At 53.6% G+C, this 15,185-nt stretch overlaps 1 protein-coding gene across 1 annotated transcript in view; it reads right to left on the reverse strand.

Annotated features, from left to right (window-relative positions):
• Positions 1-15,185, reverse strand: part of PRLR (prolactin receptor) — a 59,279-nt gene that overhangs the window by 19,260 nt on the left and 24,834 nt on the right. The window contains exons 3-4 of the mRNA XM_032970545.2: positions 14,185-14,365; positions 13,031-13,206 (exon numbers count right to left, since the gene is read on the reverse strand). Of these exons, the coding sequence (XP_032826436.2) occupies positions 13,031-13,206; positions 14,185-14,365 (357 nt within the window). The remainder of the gene's footprint in view (positions 1-13,030; positions 13,207-14,184; positions 14,366-15,185) is intronic.

Below are 15,185 nucleotides of genomic sequence, written 5' to 3' on the forward strand. Positions count from 1 at the left end.
CATCCCCACCATCACGGACATCAACACCACCCACCATCACTAATATCAACACCTCCTGCCACCACCATCACCAACTACTAATGTCAAGATCATCTGACCCATCAGCGCCACAATTCGCAACCTCCAACAGTAACCATCAACCGCTCTCACCACCACCTTCTACCACCACCATCAGCACATACCACCACCACCACCTATTTCGGCCACAAACACTTAAACAGCGAACCGCCTTCACCGCTAACGTTGCAACCGGCTTGTAATGATCACAATATCAAAGGCAACGGGCTTATAGCATGGCTTTGTTGAAGGTAATAAAGCAATGGTGGTAAAATATGTCTGCTCAATATTTGCCTCAATGACACTCAGCTCCAGCCAAGGCTACCGACACACAGGCAAAATTCCCCCATACAGGCTACTCGGGCTGCTGGGGCAAGTGCCGTGAGCGAGCGGCTTTGAAGGCCGACGCGGCGCACGAAGGGGCTGGTGTGTGGCCGGCCGTGTTTGTCTCACCAGTGACGGTGTTCACTCCGCCGAATACCCTCCACTGTTAGCACCGGTTCACTCCGGTAAGTCGCCCACCAGCGATCAGTCACCTCCTTATCACTCTTCTATCGCTACTATTAATACCGTGGTTACAACTAGCGTGAACTTCAATCACAAACTCGGTCTACTTCACTCAGGTTGAGATAGTGTGCAGGTTGAGACAGTTTTGTCTCAACCTGCACACTGTGTTGAACACACACCACACTGCAGGTCTAACACACACACACACACGTTCACCGCACTGCAGGTCTCATCACACACTCACCCACTCACTCACCACACGGCAGGTCTAAAACACACACACACTCACCACACTGCAGGTCTCAACACACACTCACCAACTCACTCACCACACGGCAGGTCTAAAACACACACACACTCACCACACTGCAGGTCTCAACACACACTCACCAACTCACTCACCACACGGCAGGTCTAAAACACACACACACTCACCACACTGCAGGTCTCAACACACACTCACGAACTCACTCACCACAATGCAGGTCTCAACAAACACTCACCCACTCACTCACCACACGGCAGGTCTAAAACACACACACACTCACCACACTGCAGGTCTCAACACACACTCACCAACCCACTCACCACACGGCAGGTCTAAAACACACACACACTCACCACACTGCAGGTCTCAACACACACTCACCCACTCACTCACCACAATGCAGGTCTCAACAAAACACTCACCCACTCACTCACCACACGGCAGGTCTAAAACACACACACACTCACCACAATGCAGGTCTCAACACACACTAACCCACTCACTCACCACACTGCAGGTCTCAACACACACACCCACTCACTGACCACACTGCAGGTCTCAACTCACACTCACCAACTCACTCACCACACGGCAGGTCTCAACACACACTCACCCACTCACTCACCACACGGCAGGTCTAAAACACGCACTCACCACACTGCAGGTCTAAAACACACACTCACCCACTCACTCACCACACTGCAGGTCTCAACACACACTCACCAACTCACTCACCACACTGCAGGTCTCAACACACACACACTCACCACACGGCAGGTCTCATCACACGCTCACCCACTCACTCACCACACTGCAGGTCTCAACACACACACACATTCACCACACCGCAGGTCTCATCCCACACTCACCCACTCACTGACCACACTGCAGGTCTCAACACACACTCACCCACTCACTCACCACACGGCAGGTCTCAACACACACACATTCACCACACTGCAGGTCTCAACACACACACCCACTCACTCACCACACTGCAGGTCTCAACACACACTCACCCACTCACTCACCACACGGCAGGTCTAAAACACACACACACACACTCACCACACGGCAGGTCTAAAACACACACACACACTCACTCACCACACGGCAGGTCTAAAACACACTCACCAACTCACTCACCACACTGCAGGTCTCAACACACACTCACCCATCCACTCACCCACCCACTGACCACACTGCACGTCACAACACGTCTCTTTCTGCTTCTTCCCTCGCAGCACTACACTTTTTAATCCCCTCCTCCCATCATCGTCTCTCTTCCCCCAAGCTCTTACAAGAGTAACCTTACTCATTTCAAGAAACGTGTTACACTCTCATATATTACAACTTTTATAATAGCACTGCCTGTTGCTCAATCAGATGCGGCTATGATGCGGGTGAACGTGGGACAACGTTGTGTGTGTACTGTGTGTGTACTGTGTGTTTACTGTGTGTACTGTGTGTGTACTGCACGCGCTACTCGTCAGGTTTCGCTTTGTGCGCCCTTTTTCTGGGAATGCACCTACCGCACAAAGCGAGAGAAACCCTGGACATCTCCAAGCGCCATGAGCAGGAAGCCACTCAAGCCATGGACACAACGCTGCATACACTCCGTCGACGACGCCTGCTTTCAACGGCTCCGACAGACCCCCGCCACCGCGGGTGATCAAGTGCTTGTCTGCACCGAGGGCGACACTTTGAAACGGACTGTCTGTCGCATCGGCGAGAGGCCCACGGAGTCGGTGGCCCGGTGGCTCAGGGGTTCCGCGCGCTGCCCCGGCACCACACAGAACTTGGGTTCGATCCCAGACGGCTGGCCCGTGATTACCACGGTGTTCCCAGGTTATCGTGGGGAGCGGTGGCGCAGCGGTTAGCTCGCTATGCCACGCTACACTGCCCGCTCGACCTGGCCAACACCGGTGACGATTATCTGAACCGGTCCCGGGCCTCTTCTAGGTCGACTCAGCCTCAAATGAGGACCTGGTGAGGTGTGTAAATATCGTCACTGGGGATACAAAGGTAGCCGGGCGTGGCGCTGGCCACCCATGCTCACGTGTGCTGTGCCGGCCTTCATAGGTGATCAGTAATAGCACTTGCCCCAAAAATCTGTAAAGGCTTTACGGGTGGATCTTTGTCTTTGTTCTCAAGCCTCAGCCCAGTTGCCAATGACTGCACACACACAGACACACACATAGACACACATACACAGACACACTCACGCAGACACACACACACAGACACACACACAGACACACACACACACAGACACACACACACACAGACACACACACACAAACACACACAGACACACACACAGACACATACACACACAGACACACACACAGACACACACACACAAAAACCCATCTGATTCAATTTGGTTGAGCGCTCTAAACAGACTGTCTTGTGACGAACATTACTCCCGGTGACAGAGCGAGTGGGGAAAGGGCTGCCCCCTGCTGTGTGGAACGGAGATCAAGTGAGAGGGATCTCAAGGTGTAAGGGGCCGTCCATAAATGACGTCACACACCTAGGGGGGGGGGGTCAGACATTTGTGACGATGGGGGGGGGGGGTTTGAGAAATGTGACGTCACATCAAAATGCGCAACTTTAAATAAACATAGACAACACGTTCTACTTAATTAAATTGACTTCTTAATACATGCTTTCTCCTACAACATCAGAGTGCAGCGGCACATTAAATACGCACTACAATGACAATAGTTTAAAGCGATTTGAAGCATGTTTGATTTTTTTTTGGCGGGGGGGGGGGCAGAGCTTTGTGACGTCATATTTGAGGGGGGGGGGCGGTCAAAAATCGTCCAAAATCGCGTGACGTCATTTATGGACGGCCACTTGGCAGCTCTGCGACACGAAGGGTCCGCGCACCACCCATGTCGCAGTGCATAACGAGGCCGACAACCCGGGAAAAAGACACGACACATTTTGTCTGAAGACGTCAATGAATGTGGCTGTCCTCCAGCTTCGCCGTAGATCGAGAGACCCGTTTGTTTTGACTCCTGACTCGCGCGGAAAGATTCTCGCCTCGGTAGGATTCCGTCCCCATCGTTTTGCGCTGCATGTATGTACCGTATATTGAACTTCTTTCACACCGTACGTAGCCAACCGTGCTAATCGGAGGTGCGGGGAGGGGTGGAGGGGGGGGGGGGGTTAGGACAAACAACTAAACACAAAAAGTTTAAATGAGTTTGTCACTCCAGATGATGATTTAAAAGTGAAAAGCTCCAGTGGCTTCATAATATTGGAAGGAAGAGCGTTCCAAACGGCCGCCGAAGCGCATCTGAAAGCGCGTGATTGCAGTGACCGTCTTTCTTCGATGGCGAGCCAAAAGTCGCTGATGCGAGGATGACTGGAGTTTGCGTGATGATGGTTTATGTTCCTAAACTGCATGATTCCCGCTCGGTATCGTCACACTGTGACCGGGCCGTCATTATGTAACGAGCTGCACTGACGCGGAATTATGATTATTTTCTCTGCAATTACCGTCAGCGCAAAAAAACACAACGGACCCTTCGCCACCGCCCCAGGGCTTGGCGCCTCTGCCAACCGTGAACTCCCTGCGCAGGACCCTAGCGGTCGGCTTCGTGTCGCAGACGCGTCGTCGATGAGTGTGAATGCTCGCTCGCTCGCCCGTCGAAACCGCTGGCGAAAATTTGATTTATTTTTGTTTAACGAAAGTGTTTCGAGAGCGAGCGACGCACGTACGCAAAAACCCAACCGTGCGTTGCCTGCCGCCGAGCATCGCAGTCAAGTCAGAGCGACGTCCTGCTCACCGTATAGATGCGCCTCGAATTTGGACCCGTATCTAACAGAGAAGGGGTTCCTTGCCTATAAACATCCGGGCCGTACACCGGTATTTATTCAGGCAAAGCTGGCGAAACACCGCACGCCGGAACTGGCCTCGGATTTGCTTGTACTGACCCCCAAAGCCGCTGAAATTACGCATGCCCAGAAGGCGGTGTGTTGCGTCGGGACAGATACGTGAAGGCGGCGAACTGCCTTGCTAGTTTACCCGAGCTCTTAACGAGCATTTACACGGCCCTTGTATCCTGTTTACAACCTCGGGCCAGAGGGTGGAAATCACATACTCATGTGATGGGGGCAAGTCTACCCACAGGGACAACCGCTGTTGACTTCCCGACAAAGTGGTCATCGTTTTATTTGAACTCGCGGCCTTCCGAGCCGCTCGCTCTCCCGCCGAGGCCACTCAGGAGCCCTGTGAGTAAAAACTAAAAAGGGTGTATGCTACATATGACGTATACACCTCGCATTGCACGGTGTGCCAGAGTTTGGATGGAGTGCACTTGCCAAGAGCGTCTGATAACCCAGCAGAGTTTGTTTCGAAGAGCACAACTGCCGCTGCAGACACTATTGGTCTGGATAGGCAACAGGCGGACAGACTCAAATACACCACGCGGATTATTTATATGCAGAGACGCAGAACGGAGGCCGGCCGGCCGGCCGATATTTTGCCTTTAAGGTCAATGGGAAGGGAAAGAGGCCTTGAGGAATGAGCCAGACAGATCTACGACCAGAGACAATAGAAACCAGACCATGGACGACACGAGTCTAAGCTTGATTGAACTCGTGACCATAAACGGGGTCGTCGTTGTGGTGGGGTGGGGGCACTGCGGTGGGTGAATCATTGGTAGACCCAGACTATTGACCTGCTCATTGATAAACTGCTGTGCACCTATTTAGGCTTGCCGGGGCGAACAGAGGAGGGCACGAGGGGTGAATTCAGAATACACAAAAAAAACTTCACCCATCGTCGTTTCAACTGACGCCCCCCGCCCTTCCCCCAGAGATGGGAGTCAAACTGGCGACCTCCGGGCTGGGGGGAGGCCCCCCCATGCACTAACCCTGCCACCGCTGCGACGGCAATCCCACGGGCATCGTAACGCTGGCCAGGAATCTGGTTCGCCCAGAAAACAGTTTCCGACGCCGGTTTCATGCCTGGCCGATCAGTTGCATGCAACTTGGTTGCGTGCAACCGACTGCTTGGTTGCATGCAATGTAATCGCGTTGTTGGTTGCATGCAATGGAATCGCCTGTTTGGTTGCAAGCAACTGGTTGTATGCAATTGATTACTTGGTTGCATGCAACTAAATCGTGTGTATGGTTGCATGCAACTGATTGCACACAACTCACTACTTGGGTTGCACGCAATTAAATGTACACAGTTGCATGCAACCGATTGCTTGGTTGCATGCAACCGAATTGCTTATATGCGGCGGGGGGGACGACTCGGCAACCTGCTGAAAGCGGTTATGTAACCGGGTTGGGGGCCATCCGTGAGAGCCATTCAGTGGCTCAAACCGGTCGCTCAGGAGCGCAAACAGGCTTTGGGCCCAGGTTCTCTCATCAACCGCCCTCTCTGGTTGCCGTCACTCTCCGCTGCGTGGCGAGCAAGGCCCACTCCTGCAGAAGGGGAACCAACCGACAGCGGACGGACCCATCCCTGCCCTTGGGGTTTAAAAGCCATGCGTGGCAGGACGCGCACATCTTTTTACAGTTCAGCCCCGACAGCCTTGAAACTTTGTTTTGTGGCTCCGTTGTGCACGTGTGCGTGTGTGTGTGTGCGTGCGCGTGTGCGGATAGCCATCGTGCAGTGGTTTGCGTGCTGCTTTAGGAACCCGAGTTCGATTCGCGCTCACGGACAACACCAGTGACGATTATCTGAACCGGCCCTGCGCGTACCCTAGGTCGACTCAGCGGTGGATAAACATCGCCACTGGGGAGAGAAACGCGGCCGGGTACGGTGCTGGCCACCCACCCCCTCGTTGTGCCAGGCCAGGTGCCTTCATAGGCGCTACTCGCTAACACGAGTCGAGTGCGACACGCTACCTTTCACCAACGTACACATGCACGCGCATGCACACATACACACACCGGTGCAAACACACAAGCTGACAAGCGGGCACACACACGCGCGAGCAACGCACTGAGTGATTTGCCAACTTTATCTTGAAAAACAAGCAACACTAAACCATTTCAATTAGACACACGTGCATCCCACATTTATTCTCAGCTTGCACCCATAAAGACAAAGATGCCACTATAGCCATACTGGCTTTTGGGCAGACCCAGGATCGGTTCGGATGTCGCTCGCCACTGATATTAACCGTGGAATCGAACTCGGATGCTGGCTTCGTAGCTTAGAACTCTGTCGGCACAGCGCGCGAGGGTTCGATGTATGTATGCTGAACTTCTTTTGCACCATACGTAGCCAACCACGCTAATCGGAGGTGCGAAGGACAACAAACAAAACACAATAACAAATGAAACAAACGCCCATCAACGCCACGCATCGCCGCTCCCATCAAGATCCTCCGACCCATTTAAGGCCACGTTGACCTAGGGGAGGGCACCCAGGACTGGTTGGAGGTATCACTCACGGCTGACGTGGTAACAACGTCCACTGCGCCTCCACCAGCCTCACAGCAGTCGTTAAAACATCCCTGGGACGTCGTTCGTAAGAGTAGGCCACATTGTGTGCCAGTTATTTTTTTTTTCAAAATTAGAAAATAATATCGCAAATAAAATCATTTGGGGGGGGTTAAACATACGGCAGCGATCGTCGCCGCCTGCTGGCAAGGCTTCTGCCCCGGGTCACTCTCACGCCGATTTCAAATTCCTCGGCAACACAGTCAGTTTTTTTGGCGCGGATTTCTATTTACTCCATTACTGCGCTCCATTTTCACGCAATTGCTTTTCTTCGTTTTGGTAACCCGGCTCACTCTTTGCTCCCGCTAAAATTAGATTCCTGCCCTGGTCTCTTGAGTTCTCACACTGGCTAAACAGCTCGTAACTTGAACCACACCCACCACAACAATCACACGAGCCAATACCAATACCCGTCATTCGCCATTACCTGACGGTGACGTCACCACGGCGTCTGTGCCAGGCCAGGTGCACTTTGAGGCCACGTGAAGTGTCAAGGCTCGCTGACAGGAGGTCACGGGACAAACCCAGCATGTGCCATGGGTTGGCTGACTGAGATGACCGGTAGATGCACCACCAACTGTACCCCCTGCTGTGCCAACTTGCTGTATTTTAGCCGCCCGGTGCTCCGCTCGTTGTTGTGAGCGTGGCTCCTCTGCCCTCAGTTGTTGAAGGAGGGCGACTGCCTCCAACTGCCCAGTAGCGTCCTTCACGAGCCTCCTCCACAGAGGCCGATCTTGATACCGCTGGTACCAGTCTTCGGCAAGTCCACTCAGCTTCACATCTTCCCTGACATGCGCCACAGACACACCCGTCTATACACATACTTGTTGTGTCTCGATCCCTACTCGTGAAGGGCGGAACTGCTGGCAATTTCATGTCATCTTACCGATTCAAGGTCACGATTGGATTCACGTTTGCAACCATTACCGTAAATGCAACATCGCGGTGAATGGTAGCGTCTCTAGTGGCTGCATGAGTGGCTTGAACCCATTACATGCAACGTTTAGTACTCTACACGAATCTGTCCGGTGGCCAAGGGGAAGACCTGTGATCAGATGGTGGGATACTGTGCAGGGAAGATCTATAGGTCCCTGGGTGAGTCTATGGGTTTCAGTGGAAGTCCATGGGTCTTTGCGTGAGTCTATGGATCTCTGCACGAGTCTACGGGTCTCTGTGCGAGTCTAAGGCCAGATGATGGGATCAGACTCTCAGGGCAGACCTTCCAGGTTGCCGTGAGTCCACTCTGCAGCAGCTGCAGGATCTGGCGGAGGGGAGAAAGCGCTTGCGATGAGGTGCGGTGATGGTGGCATTAACGTCTCTAACCAAGATGACCAACCTCTCGACCTTCATAGTAGATTGTATCTTTTTAAAGCATTGATTCTATGTGATTCGATGCATGTATCATCATCGTCGTCGTCATCATTGTTATCATTACTCAATTGGAATGTATATAGCGATCATCGTCTCCCACAACTTGGCAGGACCCTCCTGAAAAAAAAAGTCTTGGGACTCGATGAGGCTCTCCTGGGTAATTATAATAACGATCATAACAACAATCATGAACATGCATTCAAGCTTGGATTTGTCTCGTTCGTAACCGTCCCCATTGTACAATCTCTCACCAGAGCTGGGCTGCGATCGAATTATCTGAGTGATCGATTACTCTGCCGATTAATTATCAGGTCGACCACTCAGCTGATTGGATAGCTTAAAAATAATTTGAGGGGGGGGGGGACGGACGGACGAAATTTCCGACTGCGACGTTTGCCACTGGGCCGGAGGTGAGGGGGGGGGGGGGCGGCTTGGTGACGTCATCGGCATCGCCGGCCTGTGGTCACGCTGAGCGTGGCTCGTTGGGGGTTTCCCGCCTTCGGGAGGCAGGATGTGGGAGGTGGCCGTAATTTTCATTTAAAAGGACCATTTTTATTGTCTCTCTCTCCCACATAATCAACACACGCAGACAGAGATCCCCTCTATAGCCTTCATAGACTGTTGGGGCAAGTGCTATTAGCAAGTAGCACCTATGAAGGCCAAAATGGCACCACACAATGGGGTGGTGTAGCCAGCACTACACCCGGCCGCCTTTTGTCCCCAGCGGCAATGTGTACACACACCGCAACAAGCTATTCATTTTACTGGCTGAGTCGACCTACGAGAGGTCCAGGTCCATTTCAGATGGTGGCCGGCGCGCGCAGGAAAGGAACTCGGGTCGACGGGTTCGTAGCGTGTCGCGCTAACGCTGCACCACCGCCGCTCCCCACAACATACACAATCACAATCACATGACCGCACCGTTAACGAGCTTTATGCACACCAGGTCAGCCTGTGCCAAGGAAGCTGGGTGTACGCCCCGTATTGTCTTTGGCTCTCTCCCGTTTCTGAATTCCTGACTTTCTACCGCAATAAAACGCGTTACTATTTTTATTATTATTGCCCATTCTGCTCTGTTGTGAGCGGGACATTGTGGGGAGGGGAGGGACGGGGAGGCGCGGCGGCGGGGGGGGGGGGCGTGCAACATGTGTGGACGGTTACGAAGCCCCCGTTAATCACTACCGCGTCCTCCGTTATCCATCCCCCCCGTTATCCACCGTTACCACCGACCTTTGACCCGCGCGGACTGGCGCCGTTGGGCTTGCCGCGTGAGCACGTGCGTGTGCCCACTGCCCTGTCCCATGCTTTTCCGCGCGAACTTTGACCCCGTGATAGCCGCCCCCCTGCCTCAGTCTCCTCGCACCGCCCCCCCCACACCCTCGGCCGTCTCTTTCCGCTAGCTCCAACTCCACCACCGCCTCTCCCCCCTCACCCAGTTCCTATGGCGTAGCGCAGTTTCAGCTCTTGGCACAGTCGGAGCGTGGCGGTGCCAGCAGCCTACAGTGTGCGTTATCGTCGTCGAGCGCGACACAAGCAGCGTGGCGACGCGTCGCCCCGCGCCGCCTCTACCGATCGCCGGCGCTCTGTGCCGGACGGCACAAATACGCGGAGCGGCGCGTGCCCGTGCCGTGGTGCCAGTTCGATTCCCGGCCGGCCGCGGCCAAGATCGGTGGCGATTATCTGAACCAACCACTTTTGGGTGCACTCCCCCCCCCCACCTCTAGGTCGACTCAGCCTAAGACGAGCAGCCGTAGCTGATGCTTATTGGTGTGCGCGCATCAATACCTGGGAGACAAAGGTGGCCCTGGGCGTGGTGCTGGCCTTCACAGGTGCTCGCTGACAGCCCGCGCAGGCTACGCGGGGGATCTTTGTCTTTTGTGACACGCCACTCACTCCTGCCTGGCCGTAATAGATCTTGTCTCGATGGGTTCTCTCCTGGTGAATGGGCTCAATGGTAATGACAATGATGACAGCACACCTGGCTCTGATTGGGCTGATGCTCACCGCACTCGCTTGGTGGTGAAAGGCAACCAGTGGCGGATGTGAGAGGGCCATGATGTTGGTAATTACCCCCCCCACACCCCCTCCACAAGCCCCCCCGCCCCCTCTCCACCACCCCCACCTTGCCTTGAGACTGCAAAATATCGGTATGTTATTGACATTTACCGGAGAAAAAACATGGAATTATTAACTTAGGGCCCAATTCAAAAGCCTCAAGTTTCAGGACTGCCGCCCCCTGCCTCCTGGAACGTCTCCACTTCTGATGGCAGCTGTTGCTGTGTAGTCGTATGCGATGGGTTTGTGTGACCCTCCATCTGCAGCCACAAGTGGCTGCTACACCCACCATGTATTTTTTAAAAAGCTATTTCCGGCAGCTCTATCTCTCGCTCACCGCGCCTCCGGTTTGATTGTGTTACACAATATATGCCATCACGATGTGCAGATCCATCATCATCATCATCGTCGTCGTCGTCGTCGTCAACAGTAGCAGCAGCCATGGTCGATCCACTTAGCTGGAATGAAGGCCTCCCCAAGCCATCGCCATCCCACGGTGCAATGATTCACCCGGCACCCGCTGCGCACGAGGCGATCTCGTCGCTCCATCTCTACGTGGTGGACGTCCTCTCGGGCACGTTTTGCCGCCTCTGGCTTAGCAGGCGACACACGTGCTTTTTTTTTTTTCAAAATAACTTTTTGTGTTTATCTTCTTTGGTTCTTTCGGTAAAGTCACCACGTAGAATGAGAATAAAATAATAAATTGATAAAATAAAATAACACAATAATATTCTCACGACGTTTCGGCCACAACACAAGCGGCCTTCATCACCAGCTACTGATGAAGGTCGCTTGTGTTGTGGCCGAAACGTCGTGAGAATATTATTGTGTTATTTTATTTTATCAATTTATTATTTTATTGTCATTCTACGTGACTTTTACCGAAAGAACCAAAGAAGATGAATCCTTGCAGTCACAAAAGCTTTAAATCGAAATGTTTGTGTTTAGTTTGTCATCCTTTCCCCGCACTTTCGATTAGCATGGTTGGCTACGTACGGCGCGAAAGAAGTTCAACATACATACATACCATATCCGATCATTCGCTGAGCGTTACTACCATCTAAAACCAGCCAGAGGCCACCTGAAGGGATCTCAGAGGCAGCTCTGTGATATCCACTTCAGCGGGGCCGTTCTCGAACGCACAGGGTCGCCGTGCCGCGCGAGAGATCCGAGTGGTTTCTCCGCCCCCGGCGACGTGAATCCGAACGGCACGATCGGAAGAATGAAATAGCGGTGGGAATAAACGTTATTTTGATTTTGATTTCCTGGATTCTTCTTCCCTTTCCACACTCGAAGCACACTCAAGACACAGTATCAGCGACACGACGTGCGCGCCCAAACCACCGCTCAATTGTTTGTCGTCAACTTCACCGGCAAGCGAGCTGAAATGATGATAACGGGTTGGTCGAGGGCTTTATGGCGCAGGTTTCTATTTCGGCCGGATCATTGCGCAAAAAAAAACCCCTGAAGGCCGGGAAAAAAATCGTGAATCTGAACACAGGCTGCAAGCCAAAAAAAAAATCCGCGTTAAGTAAAAAAATAAAATTCGTAAAATAAAAATTGCGTGAAAACTACAGAAGTCGAAAAGGCGAGCCTGAACTGTTGAGGATGCGTCCGAACCGCAGGCCGTGGCCAGTTGGGGGGGGGGGGGGTGAATGATTACACCTCCGCTGTTTACCGAGTGGCCGCCACCACCGTGTTTAAATAAAAAAAACTTCCACACACCACTTGACCCCAACAGAGGGTCATTCTCTCTCCACCGCTGCTGCTGTTGCAGACCGCACTGCTGCCTGCCCCCCCCCCCCATCTGCACTACCACCCCCCCCCTTCCCGGGAGACGTGCGGTTGCGGCGGTGGTGGCGGCTGTTAAAAGATCGTTAAAATCCGCGGGGCTGGAGGTGAACACGCAAAGTCCACAACAACGGTCGTCGTCGGGGTCTGCCAAGTTCCACCCCCCCGCCCGCCGCACGCACGAACCGCCACGGTTCGTTTTTAAACAAAATCGCGGCCGTGATAAACAACAACCGGGAAACTCTCGTGAACTCAGAAGCTCGGCGGTGAATCCGTGGGAGGATTCACGGGCAAGCGAGGCGATTCTCTTCCTTTGCGAGCCGCTTGCCCCCTACTCGTCGAGGAGACTTGTCCTGCTTGCAACTCGAGGAGCGCAGGTGTGACCAACGCTCGATTATATATCGTTCTCATAGCGATGGCATCGGTGCCCTCCACGGCGAGTGAAATTTGAGCAATGACATCAGTGCCGCGCCCCCCGCCCCCCCGCCCCCCGCCGCAGCCACTCACTTATGTCTGCGACGGTGGTGCAGAACTGCTGCTGTCCGTCTATGTCGGGCCGACTCCTGTCCCAGATGAGGAAGCAGTACATGCGAAAGAGGAAGGTGAAGGTGGTGTTGAAGTAGCAGCTGTTGAGGCCTCCCGTCTCGTAGTCCGGGCACTCGCACATCACCGAGTCGTTGGTGCTGTAGTTGCGGGGGGAGGGGGGGGGGATGAATAAGCGACGGAGTAAGTAAGCGGACATCACCTCCTTCAGGTACGTCAGCCGCGCAGACTTCTGGTTCGGCGTGGGCAAAAACTCTGGACCGGTTTCGACATTCAGTGCCTCATCCCAGCTGTACAACGACACCAGTGAGTGTTTTGTGTTGCGCGTCGTAGAGTTTTGCATCGAGCGAGGACTCGTATCTAAGAGAAGAGGGTCCTTTGCGTATAAACATCTGGCAGTTCACCGTCATTGCTTCAAAAAATGAGACATTGTATGTTGAAACCGATCCAGAGTTTTGCTTGTGTTGAACCAATGCTGCTGAAATTATGCAAACACTAACAGCTCAGTGTCAAGTCCTGCAAACAGCCTATTGAGCTATTAGACTCAAATACCATACAAAGACAAAACCAAGATTCCCCTCCCCCCCCACCCCCCCCCGTGTATCTTTAACAGGCTGTCGGGGCAAGTGCTGTTTGCGAGCTGCACCTATGAAGGCCGGCACGCCACACGATGGGGTGGGTGGCCAGCACCACGCCCTACTGCCTTTGTCTCCCCAGTGGCGATGTTTACACACCGCACCAGGTACTCAATTGAGGTTCAGTCAACCTAGGGGAGGCCAAGGACCGGTGCAGATAACCGTCACCGGCGCTGGCCGTGAGCGGGAATTGAGCTCAGTTTGCGAGTTCGAAGTGCAGTGCGATATCCGCTACAACAACAACAACACCCGCTATTTGGCACTAAGTGACGACGATATCACTACGGCGCCTGTGCCAGGCCACGTTCACTTTGAGGCCACGTGAAAGTGTCGGAAGGCTCGCTAACAGGAGGTCATGGGACAGACCCAGGTGCCATGGGGTTGACCGACTGAGATGACTGGCAGATGCACCAGCTGCGCCCCCTACTAACCGCTTCACACACAACCACGCGGACACAAACGCACAGACACAAACGCACGCACGCAAACATGCGGTGCTGAGTTTTTTCGTTGCCACAACTGTCGGTCAAGAGATGATTGGGCGTGTAGTAGAGCAGGGAGTAGTTGGCAGCGGCGTCTTCCGGCCTGGGGCTCCACCAGCAGGTGAACGTCTCCAGGTCCAAGGATTGACACCGCTCCACCGTGAGGCCGCCATGGCTCCTGTCTGCACGCAGAAGTGGGGGACGAAGGCTCCGGTGTCAATCGCAACGCAACTCACGGAGTTCTTTTTTTTTATGCTGTGCAGCTCAGTCGGCTGGAGTTTGGGCGGTGAGGGGAGCAGCCCCCCCCATCGTCAGAATTGTCAGCTAATGGGAGACGGTACGAAGCAAATCGAACGAGTTCAAAAAATTATAATATCTATAGGAGGTCGATAATTATGGGGGGGGGGGGGGTTCGAACGTCGTACAAAAGAGTGATAACCGTGGTTACGTGCAAGCACGCACACACGCATATGAACAAACATACATGCACACAAAAGACAAAGACCCCCCTGTAGGCTTGAACAGACTGTTGGGGCAAGTGCTGTTAGCGAGCACCTATGAAGGTCGAGATGGTACACGAGGGGGTGGGTGGCCAGCACCACGCCCGACCGCCTTTGTCTACCTACTGGCGATGTTTACACACCGCGCCAGGTACTCATTAGAGGCTGAGTCGACCTAGGGGAGGGCCAGGAGCAGTTTAGATAATCGTCACTGATATTGGCCGTGAGGGGGAGTCGAGCTGGGGTCGCCGAGTTCATAGCGGCAGAGCGCTAACCACTACACTCCCGCTTGTACAAACACGGACACGCAGACGCATTTGCCCACACACACACACGCGTGCACACACACGGGCAAACATACACACACGTCGATAAACACACGCACGGACACTCACACACACTCATAGCACAGACGGCGCGGTGAACAACTATTCGTGACAGAGACACGATGGCCTTTATCACCAGATAGAGCATAGGGGACACAGAGATGGAGACACACACA

This window comes from Petromyzon marinus, chromosome 44 (assembly GCF_048934315.1).
Source record: "Petromyzon marinus isolate PM22_M1 ecotype Great Lakes invasive population chromosome 44, UKy_Petmar_22M1.pri1.0, whole genome shotgun sequence".
NCBI classification, from domain to species: domain Eukaryota; kingdom Metazoa; phylum Chordata; class Hyperoartia; order Petromyzontiformes; family Petromyzontidae; genus Petromyzon; species Petromyzon marinus.